Here is a 14,267-nt window from a genome sequence, read left to right as displayed (position 1 = left end):
GCGGGCCGGTCCGGGTTTTTTCTTCCTTCTTTCACACACCTGGTGGGCGGTGCCACCCGATTACAAGGGCTGGCAAGGCTTTCCGAGCCTGGGGAGCGGACACCCGCACAAAGGGTGGCCAGGCGGCCCGGTCCGGGTTTTTTCTTCTTTTCTTCTTTCTTTCACATGCCTGGTGGGCGGTGTCACCCGATCACAAGGGCTGGCAAGGCTTTCGGAGCCTGGGGAGCGGACACCCGCACAAAGGGTGGCCAGGCGGCCCAGTCCGGGTTTTTTCTTCTTTTCTTCTTTCTTTCACACGCCTGGTGGGCAGTGCCACCCGATCACAAGGGCTGGCAAGGCTTTCGGAGCCTGGGGGGCGGACACCCGCACAAAGGGTGGCCAGGCGGCCTGGTCCGGGTTTTTTCTTCCTTCTTTCACACGCCTGGTGGGCGGTGCCACCCGATCACAATGGCTGGCAAGGCTTTCGGAGCCTGGGGATCGGACACCCGCACAAAGGGTGGCCAGGCGGCCCGGTCCGGGTTTTTTCTTCTTTTCTTCTTTCTTTCACACGCCTGGTGGGCGGTGCCACCCGATCACAAGGGCTGGCAAGGCTTTCGGAGCCTGGGGAGCAGACACCCGCACAAAGGGTGGCCAGGCGGCCCGGTCCGGGTTTTTTCTTCTTTCTTTCACAGGCCTGGTGGGCGGTGCCACCCAATCACAAGGGCTGGCAAGGCTTTCGGAGCCTGGGGAGCGGACACCCGCACAAACGGTGGCCAGGCGGCCCGGTCCGGGTTTTTTCTTCTTTCTTTCACACGCCTGGTGGGCGGTGCCACCCGATCACAAGGGCTGGCAAGGCTTTCGGAGCCTGGGGAGCGGACATCCCCACAAAGGGTGGCCAGGCGGCCCGGTCCGGGTTTTTTCTTCTTTTCTTCTTTCTTTCACACGCCTGGTGGGCGGTGCCACCCGATCACAAGGGCTGGCAAGGCTTTCGGAGCCTGGGGAACGGACACCCGCACAAAGGGTGGCCAGGCGGCCCGGTCCGGGTTTTTTCTTCTTTTCTTCTTTCTTTCACACGCCTGGTGGGCGGTGCCACCCGATCACAAGGGCTGGCAAGGCTTTCGGATCCTGGGGAGCGGACACCCGCACAAAGGGTGGCCAGGCGGCCCGGTCCGGGTTTTTTCTTCTTTCCTTCTTTCCTTCACATGCCTGGTGGTCGGTGCCACCCGATCACAAGGGCTGGCAAGGCTTTCGGAGCCTGGGGAGCGGACACCCGCACAAAGGGTGGCCAGGCGGCCCGGTCCGGGTTTTTTCTTCTTTTCTTCTTTCTTTCACACGCCTGGTAGGCGGTGCCACCCGATCACAAGGGCTGGCAAGGCTTTCGGAGCCTGGGGGGCGGACACCCGCACAAAGGGTGGCCAGGTGGCCCAGTCTGGGCTTTTTCTTCTTTTCTTCTTTCTTTCACACGCCTGGTGGGCGGTGCCACCCGATCACAAGGGCTGGCAGGGCTTTCGGAGCCTGGGGAGCAGACACCCGCACAAAGGGTGGCCAGGCGGCCCGGTCCGGGTTTTTTCTTCCTTCTTTCACACGCCTGGTGGGCGGTGCCACCCGATCACAAGGGCTGGCAAGGCTTTCTGAGCCTGGGGAGCGGACACCCCCAGGTCCGGGTTTTTTCTTCCTTCGTTCACACGCCTGGTGCGCGGTGCCACCCGATCACAAGGGCTGGCAAGGCTTTCGGAGCCTGGGGAGCGGATATCCCCACAAAGGGTGGCCAGGCGGGCCGGTCCGGGTTTTTTCTTCCTTCTTTCACACACCTGGTGGGCGGTGCCACCCGATCACAAGGGCTGGCAAGGCTTTCCGAGCCTGGGGAGCAGACACCCGCACAAAGGGTGGCCAGGCGGCCCGGTCCGGGTTTTTTCTTCCTTCTTTCACACGCCTGGTGGGCGGTGCCACCCGATCACAAGGGCTGGCAAGGCTTTCTGAGCCTGGGGAGCGGACACCCCCAGGTCCGGGTTTTTTCTTCCTTCGTTCACACGCCTGGTGCGCGGTGCCACCCGATCACAAGGGCTGGCAAGGCTTTCGGAGCCTGGGGAGCGGATATCCCCACAAAGGGTGGCCAGGCGGGCCGGTCCGGGTTTTTTCTTCCTTCTTTCACACACCTGGTGGGCGGTGCCACCCGATCACAAGGGCTGGCAAGGCTTTCCGAGCCTGGGGAGCGGACACCCGCACAAAGGGTGGCCAGGCGGCCCGGTCCGGAGTTTTTCTTCTTTTCTTCTTTCTTTCACACGCCTGGTGGAAAATTTACCTTCTCGCTGTTGACTATCAGTCTAGATTTGTTGAGATTTCTTTGTTAAACAGAACAAAATCAAACAATGTCATTACTCACGTGAAATCTTTCTTTGCCCGTCATGTCATCCCAGAGGTCCTCATGTCTGATAATGGGCCACAGTATTCAGGTCAAATCTTTACAGACTTCGCAGCAGCGTACTGCTTTAAACACATCACAAGCAGCCCCAAGTTTCTGTAAAGTAATGGAGAAGCAGAACGTGCTGTGCAGACTGTAAAAAAATCTTCTGAAAAAAGCAGCTGATCCTTATCTAGCTCTTCTTGCCTATAGAGCTACACCACTGCAGTTCGGATACAGCCCCGCAGAGCTTTTAATGGGCAGACGTCTGCGAACCACACTGCAGATACTTCCATCGCAGCTGGAGCCTACACTGCGCACTGCTCACTCGAAAGGAAGGGGAGAAGAGGATGATGGACATGGCAAACTTCAACAGGCGCTACCGCGCAAGACCTTTATGCAGACTGTCCCCAGGAGAGCAGGTTTGGGTGACTGATGTCAAAACTGCAGGCACTGTTATCCAAAATCACTCTACGCCACGATCTTACACAGTGGAGTTACCACAAGGGACTGTGAGACGTAATCGCGTGCACTGATTCCTTTAAGTTCACCAGTGCATGAACCTGCTAATGTGCCTGTGTTGCAGAAGCCTCAAACACCCAGTGTGATCCCTGCTACACCTGTTAACACTGATGTGGTCAGAACCAAGTCAGGGAGGGCAGTAGATAAACCTAAAAAGTTAGATCTGTAAGAGAAAAAAAAGGTTGTTGTTATATAACTGTGTTATAATGGTTTTGTAGATAAAAGAGCCACTAACTTAGTGCCCATAATTGTGTGATCTATTATACGCAGGGATGGGCAATAATGCGTAATCTGATTACTTTTTTTCAAGTAATGAGTAAAGTAAGGGATTACTATTGCAAAAAAGGTAATTAGATTACCGTTACTTTCCCGTAAGCGCGCTGCATTAATGCGTTACTAAAACAGTGATTTTTTTGTGAGTGTCTCATGACAATGACATAAGCGAGTGCAACGTTCCTGGCAACAGCTGTGTGAAAATCAACAATGGGTAATATATCGAGTGTGGGAGAGAGTATGAGCATGCAACGTTTAAAGCGTGGAAGTACTGACCTTACTTTGAGTTTGATTCCGTAAAAAGTGACAAAAACATTAGCGTCTGCTGTTCACTGCGTGGGAAGAAAACGTCTTTTTACAGTGAAAAATCCATAACTTCTGAGCAAGCACCGAGTGCGCTACCAGGGAATGGGAAATTGACAGACAAACTCGCAGATTCTTCCACTGACCGCTGCAGCACACCTGCACTAGGGCAAACCTCTGCCTGCCCCACTCCTGCTATACAGGTGAAAATAGAGCAACAGGACCCCCAGTCTTTGATTTTATTTATTTTCTGCTGTGTTTTACTTGCATTTATTTGAAAGACTGAGTGTAAAGACAAAAACCTATTTTATTTTATGTGTGGGAATGTGCAGAAAATAGGTTTAAATGTTAAACAAATTTCTTCCAATCAGAGAATGTTGCATATAATTTAATTTTTGCTTGATGCATAAAGTTAAAAGATTAAAACTAATAAAACAAATTTTAAAAAGAGAATTGCTTTCCATTTGATTACATTTCATATGATGAATTAGGCAGAAAGTAGAATTGGGCTGAAAGATCTATCACTTTATCACCTATTCAAGTTGTAAATCATGTTTTTAAAGTAACTAATTACTTTTGAAAATAAGTAATCAGTAAAGTAACGGGATTACTTTCGGGGGGAAGTAATCAGTAATTAGTTACTGATTACTTTTTTCAAGTAACTTGACCAACACTGATTATAAGCATCAAAATATCAGGTTTCTCATCATGTCTATCAAGAGATCATCTTTACAGAACAGCTTGCAATTGTTTACATTTCAGTGTGTCAAGAGATGTATTCTAAAGACACTTCTTCAGCTGAGAGCCAGAGAGTGGAGACACACATGCTGCAGTTTTTACTTGCAAGGGCAGTCACAGAGCGCTCGCACCCGAGAGTGGGGGCTCAGGGATTCGCGCTCTACCACTGTTCTGGTCTTTATTTATATACAAAGGTAATACAATAGTGAATACGCCTGTTCGTAGACAGAGGAATGTTGATGTGTATGTGTGTGTGTGTGAGATTCTGAAGGAAGCGGCCCCTCTTTTTATTAGGGAGTGAAGATAAGAGTGTTCAGCTCTCCTCTTCCTGGTAGGGAGTGAAACTGCTTGTTCAGCTCTTATTATCGCTGTGGCAAGAAACTTATAAAAGAGAACTGAACAAGTCTTGTAGTGAAAAACAGTCTAAGTCATCAAAAGGTCATCATGCAGTATTCTATCATATGCAAACTTATATCATTAAAAGTTTATACTGACTACTAAGTACAATTTTCTATTGACACAGTGTCACATTTTAGCATCATAACATGGCATGGGTGAGGCTGTAATTTACATGGGACATTATAAAAAGAAGTGATTAAAAATGTTGATCAGTAACCACTGTAGCAAAATATGAAATTATTAATGGCCATAAGTTTCAAAGCACAGTAGGAAGTGTGGAGGCTGTTTTCATGGAATGGATTTTGCACATATGCACCTGCAGGATGTCAGTAGTCTCTCCCATTGCTCTGTTTTGATAGCTGTGTCCTAATTCAGTGTCTGCATCCATTCACGCGTCCTACACAGGCCACGCTTTTCTAGGCTACATCCTTCAAAGGATTCCCTCTGTCTGGGACACAGCTTATGTACCACCCTACTCCCATTCCTCCACCTTAATCCATTTCTAGAGTTCTTCCATTCAGATCAGACCTCTGGGCCAGCATTATTAATATCATAATTTCAGTGCTGTCAGCGTCAAAGCTTTATTGCAAATTTTGACTGAAAGCTGCTGGCAGGGAATGGGCAGTGTGATGGTGAAGGAGCTTCTAATGAACATTATTACATCTTACAGGAGGTCTCCTCTCTTCAGGAACTCACTCTGCAGGAGGGAGAGATATAGGAGAGGTGGAGGAAGATCTCAGCCTGGAAGTCTATTGTCTTGTGTAGTCTGGAAGATGAGTGGATGATGGTGTGGGTGCAGTTTTCTCTGTGGGGTCGGGTGGGCTGTCCCGGGCTCTGTGGGGCCAGGCGGCGCTGCTGAACTGGGCCCCGGTCCGGATGGGCCTGGGCCCCATTTCCCTGGCGGGTTGCAGAGTATGGGGGTGCCTACTGGGGTCAGTGGGGGAGCTGGCCCCAGGGAGGGGTCACTTGCCCCTCCCTTCCTTCCCTCCCCATCTCCAGCTGCCTCCCTCTTCCCGCTCCACCACAATCACCCACACATGCAGGGCCTTGGGGTAAAGGTGTGCCACCAGGGTGCAGGGGAGGCATCCCCCCCCTCTGTCCCCAGCTAGCTGCCTGTGCCTCAATTTTATCCCACAACTTAGACATTCACATTACTCACACTCTCATAACACATACATATAGGACCTTGGGGGTGGGCACGATACACGGAATCCAAAAGACCATCAGGGTGTACAACCTCACCCCTGGCATTGTTGCCCACCTCTCAATTTTAAATACACGTATACATTGAGGGCTATCAGGAGGGGCTATGCACTTACCTGCTGCTCTCTGGCAGGTAGGTCCATGCCCTCCTGGGTTTTAAATGCACCTTAGAACACACATACATCAACACTACATATGAGTGGGCGGAGGGAGGTTTGGAGTCTTCACACACCCCCGTTCTCTGCGACCTGCTGGAGAGGGGGGTTTGTGAGGAGGAGCTGGCCGTCCCTGCCTCCCTGCTGCTGCTGAGTCGGGGCAGTCTGCTTCTCTCCACCCAAGGGAAAAGGGTAACACTACCTGGGTCTGGGTGCAGTTCCCCCCTCCAGGGGCAAGGGTACCTAGACCCGGTTCGTAGAGTACGCTTGGGGAGTATGATCGTGTCTCTTTATGTCTGTCTCCACGTTGGTTGAGTGTGGAGTAAGTGCATATGAGAGCATGAAGGTGGGAATGGATGTTTGTATCTGTGTGTGCCTGAATGTCTGTGTCTATATGTCAGGTTGGGTATCAGACGCCACCTCTCTAGGGACATCTCAGGCCCTCCAAGGTATGGAGGCTATCTCCCCCCACCACTCCCCCTGCCAGTGGCAGACGCCCTCAGACATTGGTGCGTTGGTGGTTCTTTGTGTCCGGGGTGCGCATCCAGGTACACACCGGCTCACTCCTTGGTGGCTGCTTGTCGGGGCCTGGAGCTTGGGGTTCGCTCGGGCCACTTCAGGGGTGGGGTGCCCTCAGCCTCTTGGCCTGGGGCTTGGTCACTCAGGCACAGCTGGCTGCCGGCGGAGCTCACGGGCACGTCACTGCAACCCCCCCTGACTTCTGCTCCACGGCTGATGAGTGACCCCTCAGCTGGGGCTCTCCTCAGCTCTTTCTGGGACAGTGGCGCGGCTGCCCCTCTGTTGGTCTTCCTTGGTCTCTTGTGTTCTGAGGGCCTCTGGATGTCTGGAGTTTTGATCTCCTCCATACCTGCTTCATGCCCTGGAGGGCGGGGCTGTGGCTCCCCACACCCTCTAGCAGATCATTACATGAAGGAACCTTTTAAAAACAAGCACGCTCATGCTCACAGGTGTACACACGGGTGCTCACACACACAAACTACACCCTTTTTGGCTCCTACCTCAAAGCACACTGTGCGCTGTCGATCTTACATGCTGCACAATAATGTTTAATATTTAGTATTTACTGTTATATTCCCATAGATCATCGTGATGTTGTTTATTGTGTTGCTCTTTTTTTCCCTTCTGCTTGTTTTCTCTTTTTTCTTTCTCAACAGGTGATCCAGGTGATTGATATTTGTATTTTTTGTCTGCTTATTTTGTTGGTTTTTGTTTTCTGCCCTTTATCCCCGTCCCTCTTCCCCGCTGTTTTTCTTTCCCTCTTTCTCCCCTTTCTATTCTCTAGTCAAGTCTGTCCCGTATTTAGCAAGTGAAAATAAAATAAAATAAACAATAAAAGGTGAAACAAATGGACCATTACGGCAAGGTTGGGATGGTCCATTTGGTAAAGTAAATCCGTTGGGCATCTTTCTTCGCCTTTAGACAATAATTCTGATGGCAAAAGAACCAAACGGAACAGGCAAAAAAACATAAATAAATAAATAACAACGATGTCAACGATGCAACCCACCCCGCGCACTGTCTGTTCAGCCTCCTGCCCTCTGGAAAGAGATACAGAAGTCTCCGCTCCCGCACTACCAGGCTCACCAACAGCTTCATCCACCAGGCTGTGAGACTGCTGAACTCTCTTCCCTCCCGGGTCCCAGCCAGTAGAATCACCAGATTGGCAGAAGTATAGGAAGACAGATTGGACTCTACCCCCCCCACCCCCCCACCCCCACCCCCACCCACGCACACTCTCCAACAAGGAAACACTCTCTGACCCAAGAACTGGAAAACATTCCTGACTGGAAACAACTACCTCTGCATTGCAATTGCACACACCTGCTGCTATATATTTTTAGTATTTCTTTTAGCACTATTTATATTATTTATATATTTATTTATATTATTATATTACTATTTATTACCTTATTGTTAGGGCTGTTTTTGTTGTGCATCTGCACCTTATTGTTGTCAATGTCTACGCATGGGACAGTGTGAAACGTAATTTCAATTCCTTTGTATGGCAAGTACATTTGAAGAAATTGACAAATAAAAGTATTCTATTCTATTCTATTCTATAAATAATGAACATCATTGCTGTCCTTTAATCAGCGGTCCCCAACCCCCAGGCCTCGGACCGGTACCTGTCCGTGAGTCGTTTGGTACCGGGCCGCGAGAGTTGAGGCTCAGGTGTGAAATGTATGGTTTTCAGGGTTTTTATCAGTTTTCAGCGTTATTTTGTTATCGTTTTTATCGTTAACTCGGTTTTCCTGGGTCTTTTCACGTGTGTTATGAATAAATCTTCTTTCTTTTTTTTGGTACCGGTACTAGTTTTATTTTGTTGCATTTATCCGTGAAAATATTGTCGGGCATAAACCGGTCCGTGGCGCAAAAAAGGTTTAACAAGTCCAACCTCTTCTACAGAAAAGATTCCCCAAATCATGATGCTTCTGAGCTCTTTGCATCAATCAACTTGTTCACAGTTGCAGAAAGAGTCATCCTGCAGCCTTAAGTTCATTTAAAAAAGTTATATCATGATTAACAATAATTGTCAGATTATGAAATATGCTGGAGCTGCACCCCTCTTATTCACGTTTGGATCATTTTAAACTAGAAGAAGTGAAATGTGGGAAAATTTAAGCAGTGCTCTAATAATGGTTGAATATGAAAATCTAATCACCTGTCTTTTGCGGTCTTGTTATAGTCTCTGGGTGGCCACTTGTGGAACAGTCTCAGTTATAGCACAACTTTCCTGCCAGGGAGTAAAAGAGTCTGGCTTCTTTATATGGGTGTTTGCATTTATGCTTATATAAAGTCACACTTTTTTTCTTCAGCTGGTTAAAATTCAGAGTAATATAAAATGCAAAAGGCTTGGATAAAGTACTTAAAAAAATCATTCAAAGTTAGGTTAAACACACCTAAAGCAATGTGAAACGACTACCGAAAGATCCAAATGTCTTTGTGTGTGGCACTGGCTGGGCACGTGTATGAAAGATTCATTGAGTTATTCATTCATTCCATCCACCCATTCATTCTCATCCGTTTATTTATTCGTTGTTTTTTAGGGTGACTTTTATTCTGAAGGCGGCCCTTTCAAAATTCTTATTTTGAAATCCGAGAGCGACCTCCCCCCGGAAGTACCCTGCATCATCTGTCCATCCTCCGGGCTGTCAGATGAAGGTTTCAGTTAATCAGTTTGAGAAAAAGATTCTTCGCCGGGTAGGTATGTAGATATCAGAAAGAACAAAACATCGTGAACATGCAAATCCTGACTCCTCATGTTTACTGGGCTCAGCGGCACGGAGAGATTTACCTCCGAGTGGAACTGAGCGATGTCAAGGTAGGACAGTCCCCAACATCCGCCTGACAGCTTTCAGCTCATTGACTCCATATATAATGTTTCAACCTCCACTCCGACGGGCTCGCCGTTTAAATTTGCTTTTATTTTCTTGCTGGTCTGGGTGTTGCTGTTACTTAACGGGAGCTTTCTTCGCTGTGGCTGTACTACAGCGGACTTTGTCGCGGTCACAGCTAGCCAGCCTGGCTGTTAGCTGATGCCGTAGCTACCGTCACAGTTGTAAAATGGATTTATTGACTGATAATACTTACTTCAGCTGGCATGACAAAGCAGACAACCAGAAGAATTCATACACGCTTCTCCTGTGTTCAGGAAAAAAAGCGCATAATTATTTTTTAAGCAAGATTAATACTTCTCGAGGTCAAGGTCCTTCAGCACTAATGGGGTCTAAAATGTAAGGAAGTTTTCTGTAAAGAAGGTAAATGCATTAGTGATAACTGAGTGAAATGACTCCAGAGTGACAGTTGAATTTGGTGTTTTAGAGTTACTTCCTTGTTTTGTAGCTTCTCTCTTTGCAGTTTTCCACCTCTAATGTTTGCTTAAACAAAGCCGAGTTTCAGAGAACTAATATTTCTTTGTTACCGATTATGGCTGTGAATGATAAGGAAATAATAATAATGATATCTATTTGAATTCCCCTCACCTACAAAGTAAGATTTCATTGGACAGTCTAAAACACAAAAATTATTCAGTTTCTCTACAAATATGACCAAAAGACACCTTAAAATCACTAAACCACACTAAGTTGTGAAAATGTTATTTTCTGTACATCCCACCGTGTTTCAATCTCTAACAAATTCTTTAGCAAAAGCATCAAAGGAAAGCTTCTTTTTCTTTTCTTTTTCTTTTGTAGAACTTTGTTGTCTATTAAAAGAATATGAAACCATCCACTGTACTCAGAGATATCAAAAATAGATCACGTCAGCTAAAGTTTGACTTCCTTGTTTTTGTAGATGTGCTTCACTTATTATGTCAGCCGCATGGCCGTGCCATTTGCTATAAGCTTGGCAATGCAAAAATTACTTACAAAGCAACTTTCAGCAGCACTGCAGTTCACAGTGCTCCTCCTAAGAATCAGACATTATAACAAAATGTGAATAAACTATATAAGTAAAGTTAAAAGATGCCAATCAGATAAAAGGTTTTAAACCAGGCTTTTAAAAGAACTTAAAGCTTTCTTGTAGTTTGTTTCTTGGAAGTCGTATAACAACTGATAAGATGCTTTTCTATCTATTTTTGACTGTAGCGGCCCATCTGAGAGGATGACATCACTGATACCTTTATTTGGTTCATCATTTGCTTACAGCTCCCTATATTTTAATTATTTGCTGAATAACTTTAGTGTGTGTCCAGTGTAAACACGTGTGTCTAAACAAGGATCCAGTCTAATGGGCTGAGTTTATAACAGTAGCTTCTTCGACTTCATCCTCCATCTGCTGCACAAATGTCTTATAAAAGATGCATGATGTTTAATGGTTGTTCTGGATCTTGTTTCGGCTCTTAGGATGAAGGGAAATGAATGAAGGGAAACTCAAACAGTCTCAGAGAACACCACCTGTCCTACACACACGAGTATAAGCAACTCAGAATAACTGCTGTAAAACTCAATAGTACAACATTACCACCTCTAAAGTGGCCGTAAACTTGAATCAACAACTTTGCACCACTTTCAACAAAAACATATTGCAACATAGTTTTGTGTATAGTATTGTACTGCTATGTTTAGCTCTTCATCATAACCTGATCTGACTGTATTGTGAAAGTCTGATGTTGCTCGTCCTTAAAACAAACCTGTAGTTTGAATATTTGATCTTCAGTAAGAGTCAGTGGAGGTAGAAAAGTCTGGTCTTTTCCAGGGCTGAAGGAAAATGCAGAAAAATGCAGAAATAATGTTAGCCAAGCAAATTGACTCGGCAGAAAAAGCACCCAACACTGGATATACTTAGCTTGACCAAGCTACCTCCCGTGCAGTTTGTGGTGACTAAATGGTTACCCAGAGATTGAATGTGTTGCACACTGACAATCACTTTTGGTCGCAAGGTAATTGACAGGAGGCAACCTTTCTGAAAAGACTTGCAGCCTGACTAGGACTAACTCAAGTCACTCTCAGGCTACGTTCACACTGCAGGTGAAAGCGCATCAAATCTGATTTTTTTTTTTACCCTATGAGACCCATATCCGATCATGGTGTGACAGTGTGAACGGCACAAATCCGATATTTTCAAATCCGATCTGGGTCACTTTTGTATGTGGTACTGAATCCGATACATATCCGATGTTTCAGAAAGCGACTGCTGTATGAACGGTCAAGTCGCATTAAATCTGTCTTTTACGTCACTGACACAAGACAGATGCCAATTATCAGCGCCGGAGAAGCGCCCGATAAGACATCGCGAAAGCTTCCTGGCCATCCAGTGAAACTGCTGGGAAGACAACGTTGGAGAAACGTTAACATTTTATTTGTACTGCATAATCTGCAGATTCTGACAGAAATCTGCAACTATCCTTTGAAGCACCGCTCCTCTCTAAAACAGCAATAAGGATAATTATTAGGTTATCTACATTATTATGTAAATAACAAAATAACTTAAAGCAAAAATTGGGAAACGTGAAGTCCGAAGTCTTTATATTAAGGGCCATCAGTCAAACAATATTGTTTGCTCTGGGTCTAAACAGAGCGCGTTGTGTGTGACATCTTCTTTTGCGCATGCGGGCCGCTTTGAGCGTTCACACTAGAGCGCGTTTGCTGTCGCATTTTATTTGTAGTGTGAACGAGCAGACAAAAAAATCGGATTTGATCAAAAAATCGGAATTAAGCATTAAGACCTGCAGTGTGAACGTAGCCTCAGATCGATCGTCAAAGGTTTGCAAACATTTATTTGGCTGATTTGTAAATGCAGATCAACTGCCAGCATGTTTTCGTCAGTCTGAATGAGTCAACAGATATGTGGTTTTCACTGATCTATCACATTTAATTTCTGAAACAGACTGCGTGTATTTACCATCTGGACCCCATTAAATCACACACTAACATCAGACTGACTCCATCTAATGGAAACATTTATGGAATGTTTTAGTGACAAGAACTGAAAACAGATATTGACAAAGTTTTAACTTTGAGGACATCATTTGAAGTTGGAAAAAAATGATGACGTTAATGTTTTGCAATACTTTTGCATCACAGAATGTTAAAAATTACAATAATATCGTAGTGTGAGCGAAGTATTTGAAGTATTGTTATAAATTTGTGTTGTGGGCTATATGAGGATTCTTTTTTCTTTCAACAGAGAATATCACCGTACCTAATGTATCATTTCTACCTCAATGGTTTGTCCACTTTCGGGTTGTGATGGCAGCTTTTGTGTTTTTCAGAATGTCAATATCAACCTGCAAGAACACAACACACTTCAGTTCAGAGGTTGGTACTTCATTTTTGTGCATTTAAGAACAAGAAAATGAAGATTAAATAAGAATGAACTACAGAATGATGCATAACCACAATATACTTAGACAGTTTTGTCTTTTTGTCTTAATGCTTTAGCATTTTTTTAGTGAAAGGTTCTCTACAAATAAAATTTGTACTCACTTTGCTTACTTTACTGTTTAAAAAAACCTTGTACCACAGCACAGGGTCATGGAGCTAAGGGAGATAATGAATACGAGTTCAAGTTGGAGTTCCTGGAACCTGTTAGACCCGAGGTACTGCTGTCTCATTTTTGAAAGTTTTCAAGAATTGATTGGGGTGTTTTTTCCTGCTAAGGTTATGACATTGTGCTAATAATGTTCCTGTCATTCTCCAGTTTTAGTGTGAGTGAATTTGACATGGACACTAACTGAAAAACTGACTTAATTTCCAACAAATAGCTGTAGGTTTTATTTCAACACACACACAGGTTAAACAAAATGTCATGTTATTTAGGCTCGATTTAATACTCTGTTTCCAGATCAAGCACAAATCCACTGAGCGTCAGGTTGACATCAAAATCAAGAAGAAGGAGGAGCGCTGGTGGGACCGGCTGACGCTGCAGGAGAAAAAGCCTCTGTTTCTGGCCCCAGACTTCGACCGATGGCTGGATGAGTCGGACGCTGAGATGGAGCTTCAGGCTAAGGCAAAACGACAATGATTCCACTCACCCTGAGGACTGAGAGTAAAATGTGTACCACAGAAAAGACTTTTGGTTGCTAACATGAACACTGTGTCTGATGGGAAGTCAAAGGACTAGAAAATGTAGTCTTTGTAGTTGCAAACAGGTTTTGGGGATTAAAATATTTTTGTTTGGGGGACATTTTACATTTTATGGCAGGTCCTTTTCAAAGTTAGGCATGCAAGAGCCAACTCGCATAATATTACATAACTTATTGTGATCTGGCAAGGTTCAGCTTTGCACATGTGTAATTTGAACGTAAACTTCATGTCAATGCTCCTTCCTACTTGGCTATTAAGACTGCTGAAAGACTAAATCAGTTGTTCTGGACATGCTGCTAAAATTTAATATGATTATCCAGTGAAATGTGTTTATCTGTAAAAGTGTTTTATAATTAAGGGAGTCGTGTTTTGAACTCTCTGGGACATTCACACCATCAACATGTACTACAGCTATCAATTACAGAGCCACAATAACTTTTTGCATTCCCAATAAAAAATAAATACATTTCTTTTCAACGTACTAAATTCATCACCTAGCTGCTTTGGAACTGATGAGAAATGTGACTAATTGTAATTCATTTGTTGTTCTTTTAGGAGGAGAAGCTAAACAAGATAAGTGTGGAGTCAAGAGTTCGTAATGACCGTGAGTTTCACAGAGTTCTTCACCTTCAAACAACCTGAAACTCAGATATCCTATATCACCTGTGTTTGCTGTCCTTTAGATTAAATTCTGCAGATTAGTTGATTTTAGTCATTTTCTCTCTTGTTTCCACAGCATACCTGGGT

General features: G+C 45.2%; 2 protein-coding genes across 3 annotated transcripts in view; both read left to right on the top strand.

Moving 5' to 3' along the window:
* LOC309696591 (uncharacterized protein) overlaps positions 1-14,267 on the top strand; it is a 74,380-nt gene that overhangs the window by 47,214 nt on the left and 12,899 nt on the right. The gene's annotated exons all lie outside the window — the stretch shown is intronic.
* Positions 9,096-14,267, top strand: part of LOC309696018 (very-long-chain (3R)-3-hydroxyacyl-CoA dehydratase-like) — a 27,774-nt gene continuing 22,602 nt past the window's right edge. The window contains exons 1-7 of one of the 2 annotated variants that reach the window (XM_082517056.1): positions 9,096-9,195; positions 9,272-9,316; positions 12,707-12,752; positions 12,960-13,033; positions 13,279-13,443; positions 14,076-14,124; positions 14,257-14,267. The exon at positions 14,257-14,267 is cut by the window's right edge and continues 100 nt beyond it. In XM_082517056.1, coding sequence (XP_082373182.1) covers positions 9,151-9,195; positions 9,272-9,316; positions 12,707-12,752; positions 12,960-13,033; positions 13,279-13,443; positions 14,076-14,124; positions 14,257-14,267 — 435 coding nt within the window. In that variant the 5' untranslated portion in view covers positions 9,096-9,150. The remainder of the gene's footprint in view (positions 9,196-9,271; positions 9,317-12,706; positions 12,753-12,959; positions 13,034-13,278; positions 13,444-14,075; positions 14,125-14,256) is intronic. The other variant, XM_082517057.1, reaches the window with a different exon arrangement.

This window comes from Aulonocara stuartgranti (genome assembly GCF_965226115.1).
Source record: "Aulonocara stuartgranti genome assembly, chromosome: 1".
Classification (NCBI taxonomy): domain Eukaryota; kingdom Metazoa; phylum Chordata; class Actinopteri; order Cichliformes; family Cichlidae; genus Aulonocara; species Aulonocara stuartgranti.
The sequence above is the reverse complement of the archived record's forward strand: the minus strand, read 5'-3'. Positions and strand labels throughout refer to the sequence as shown.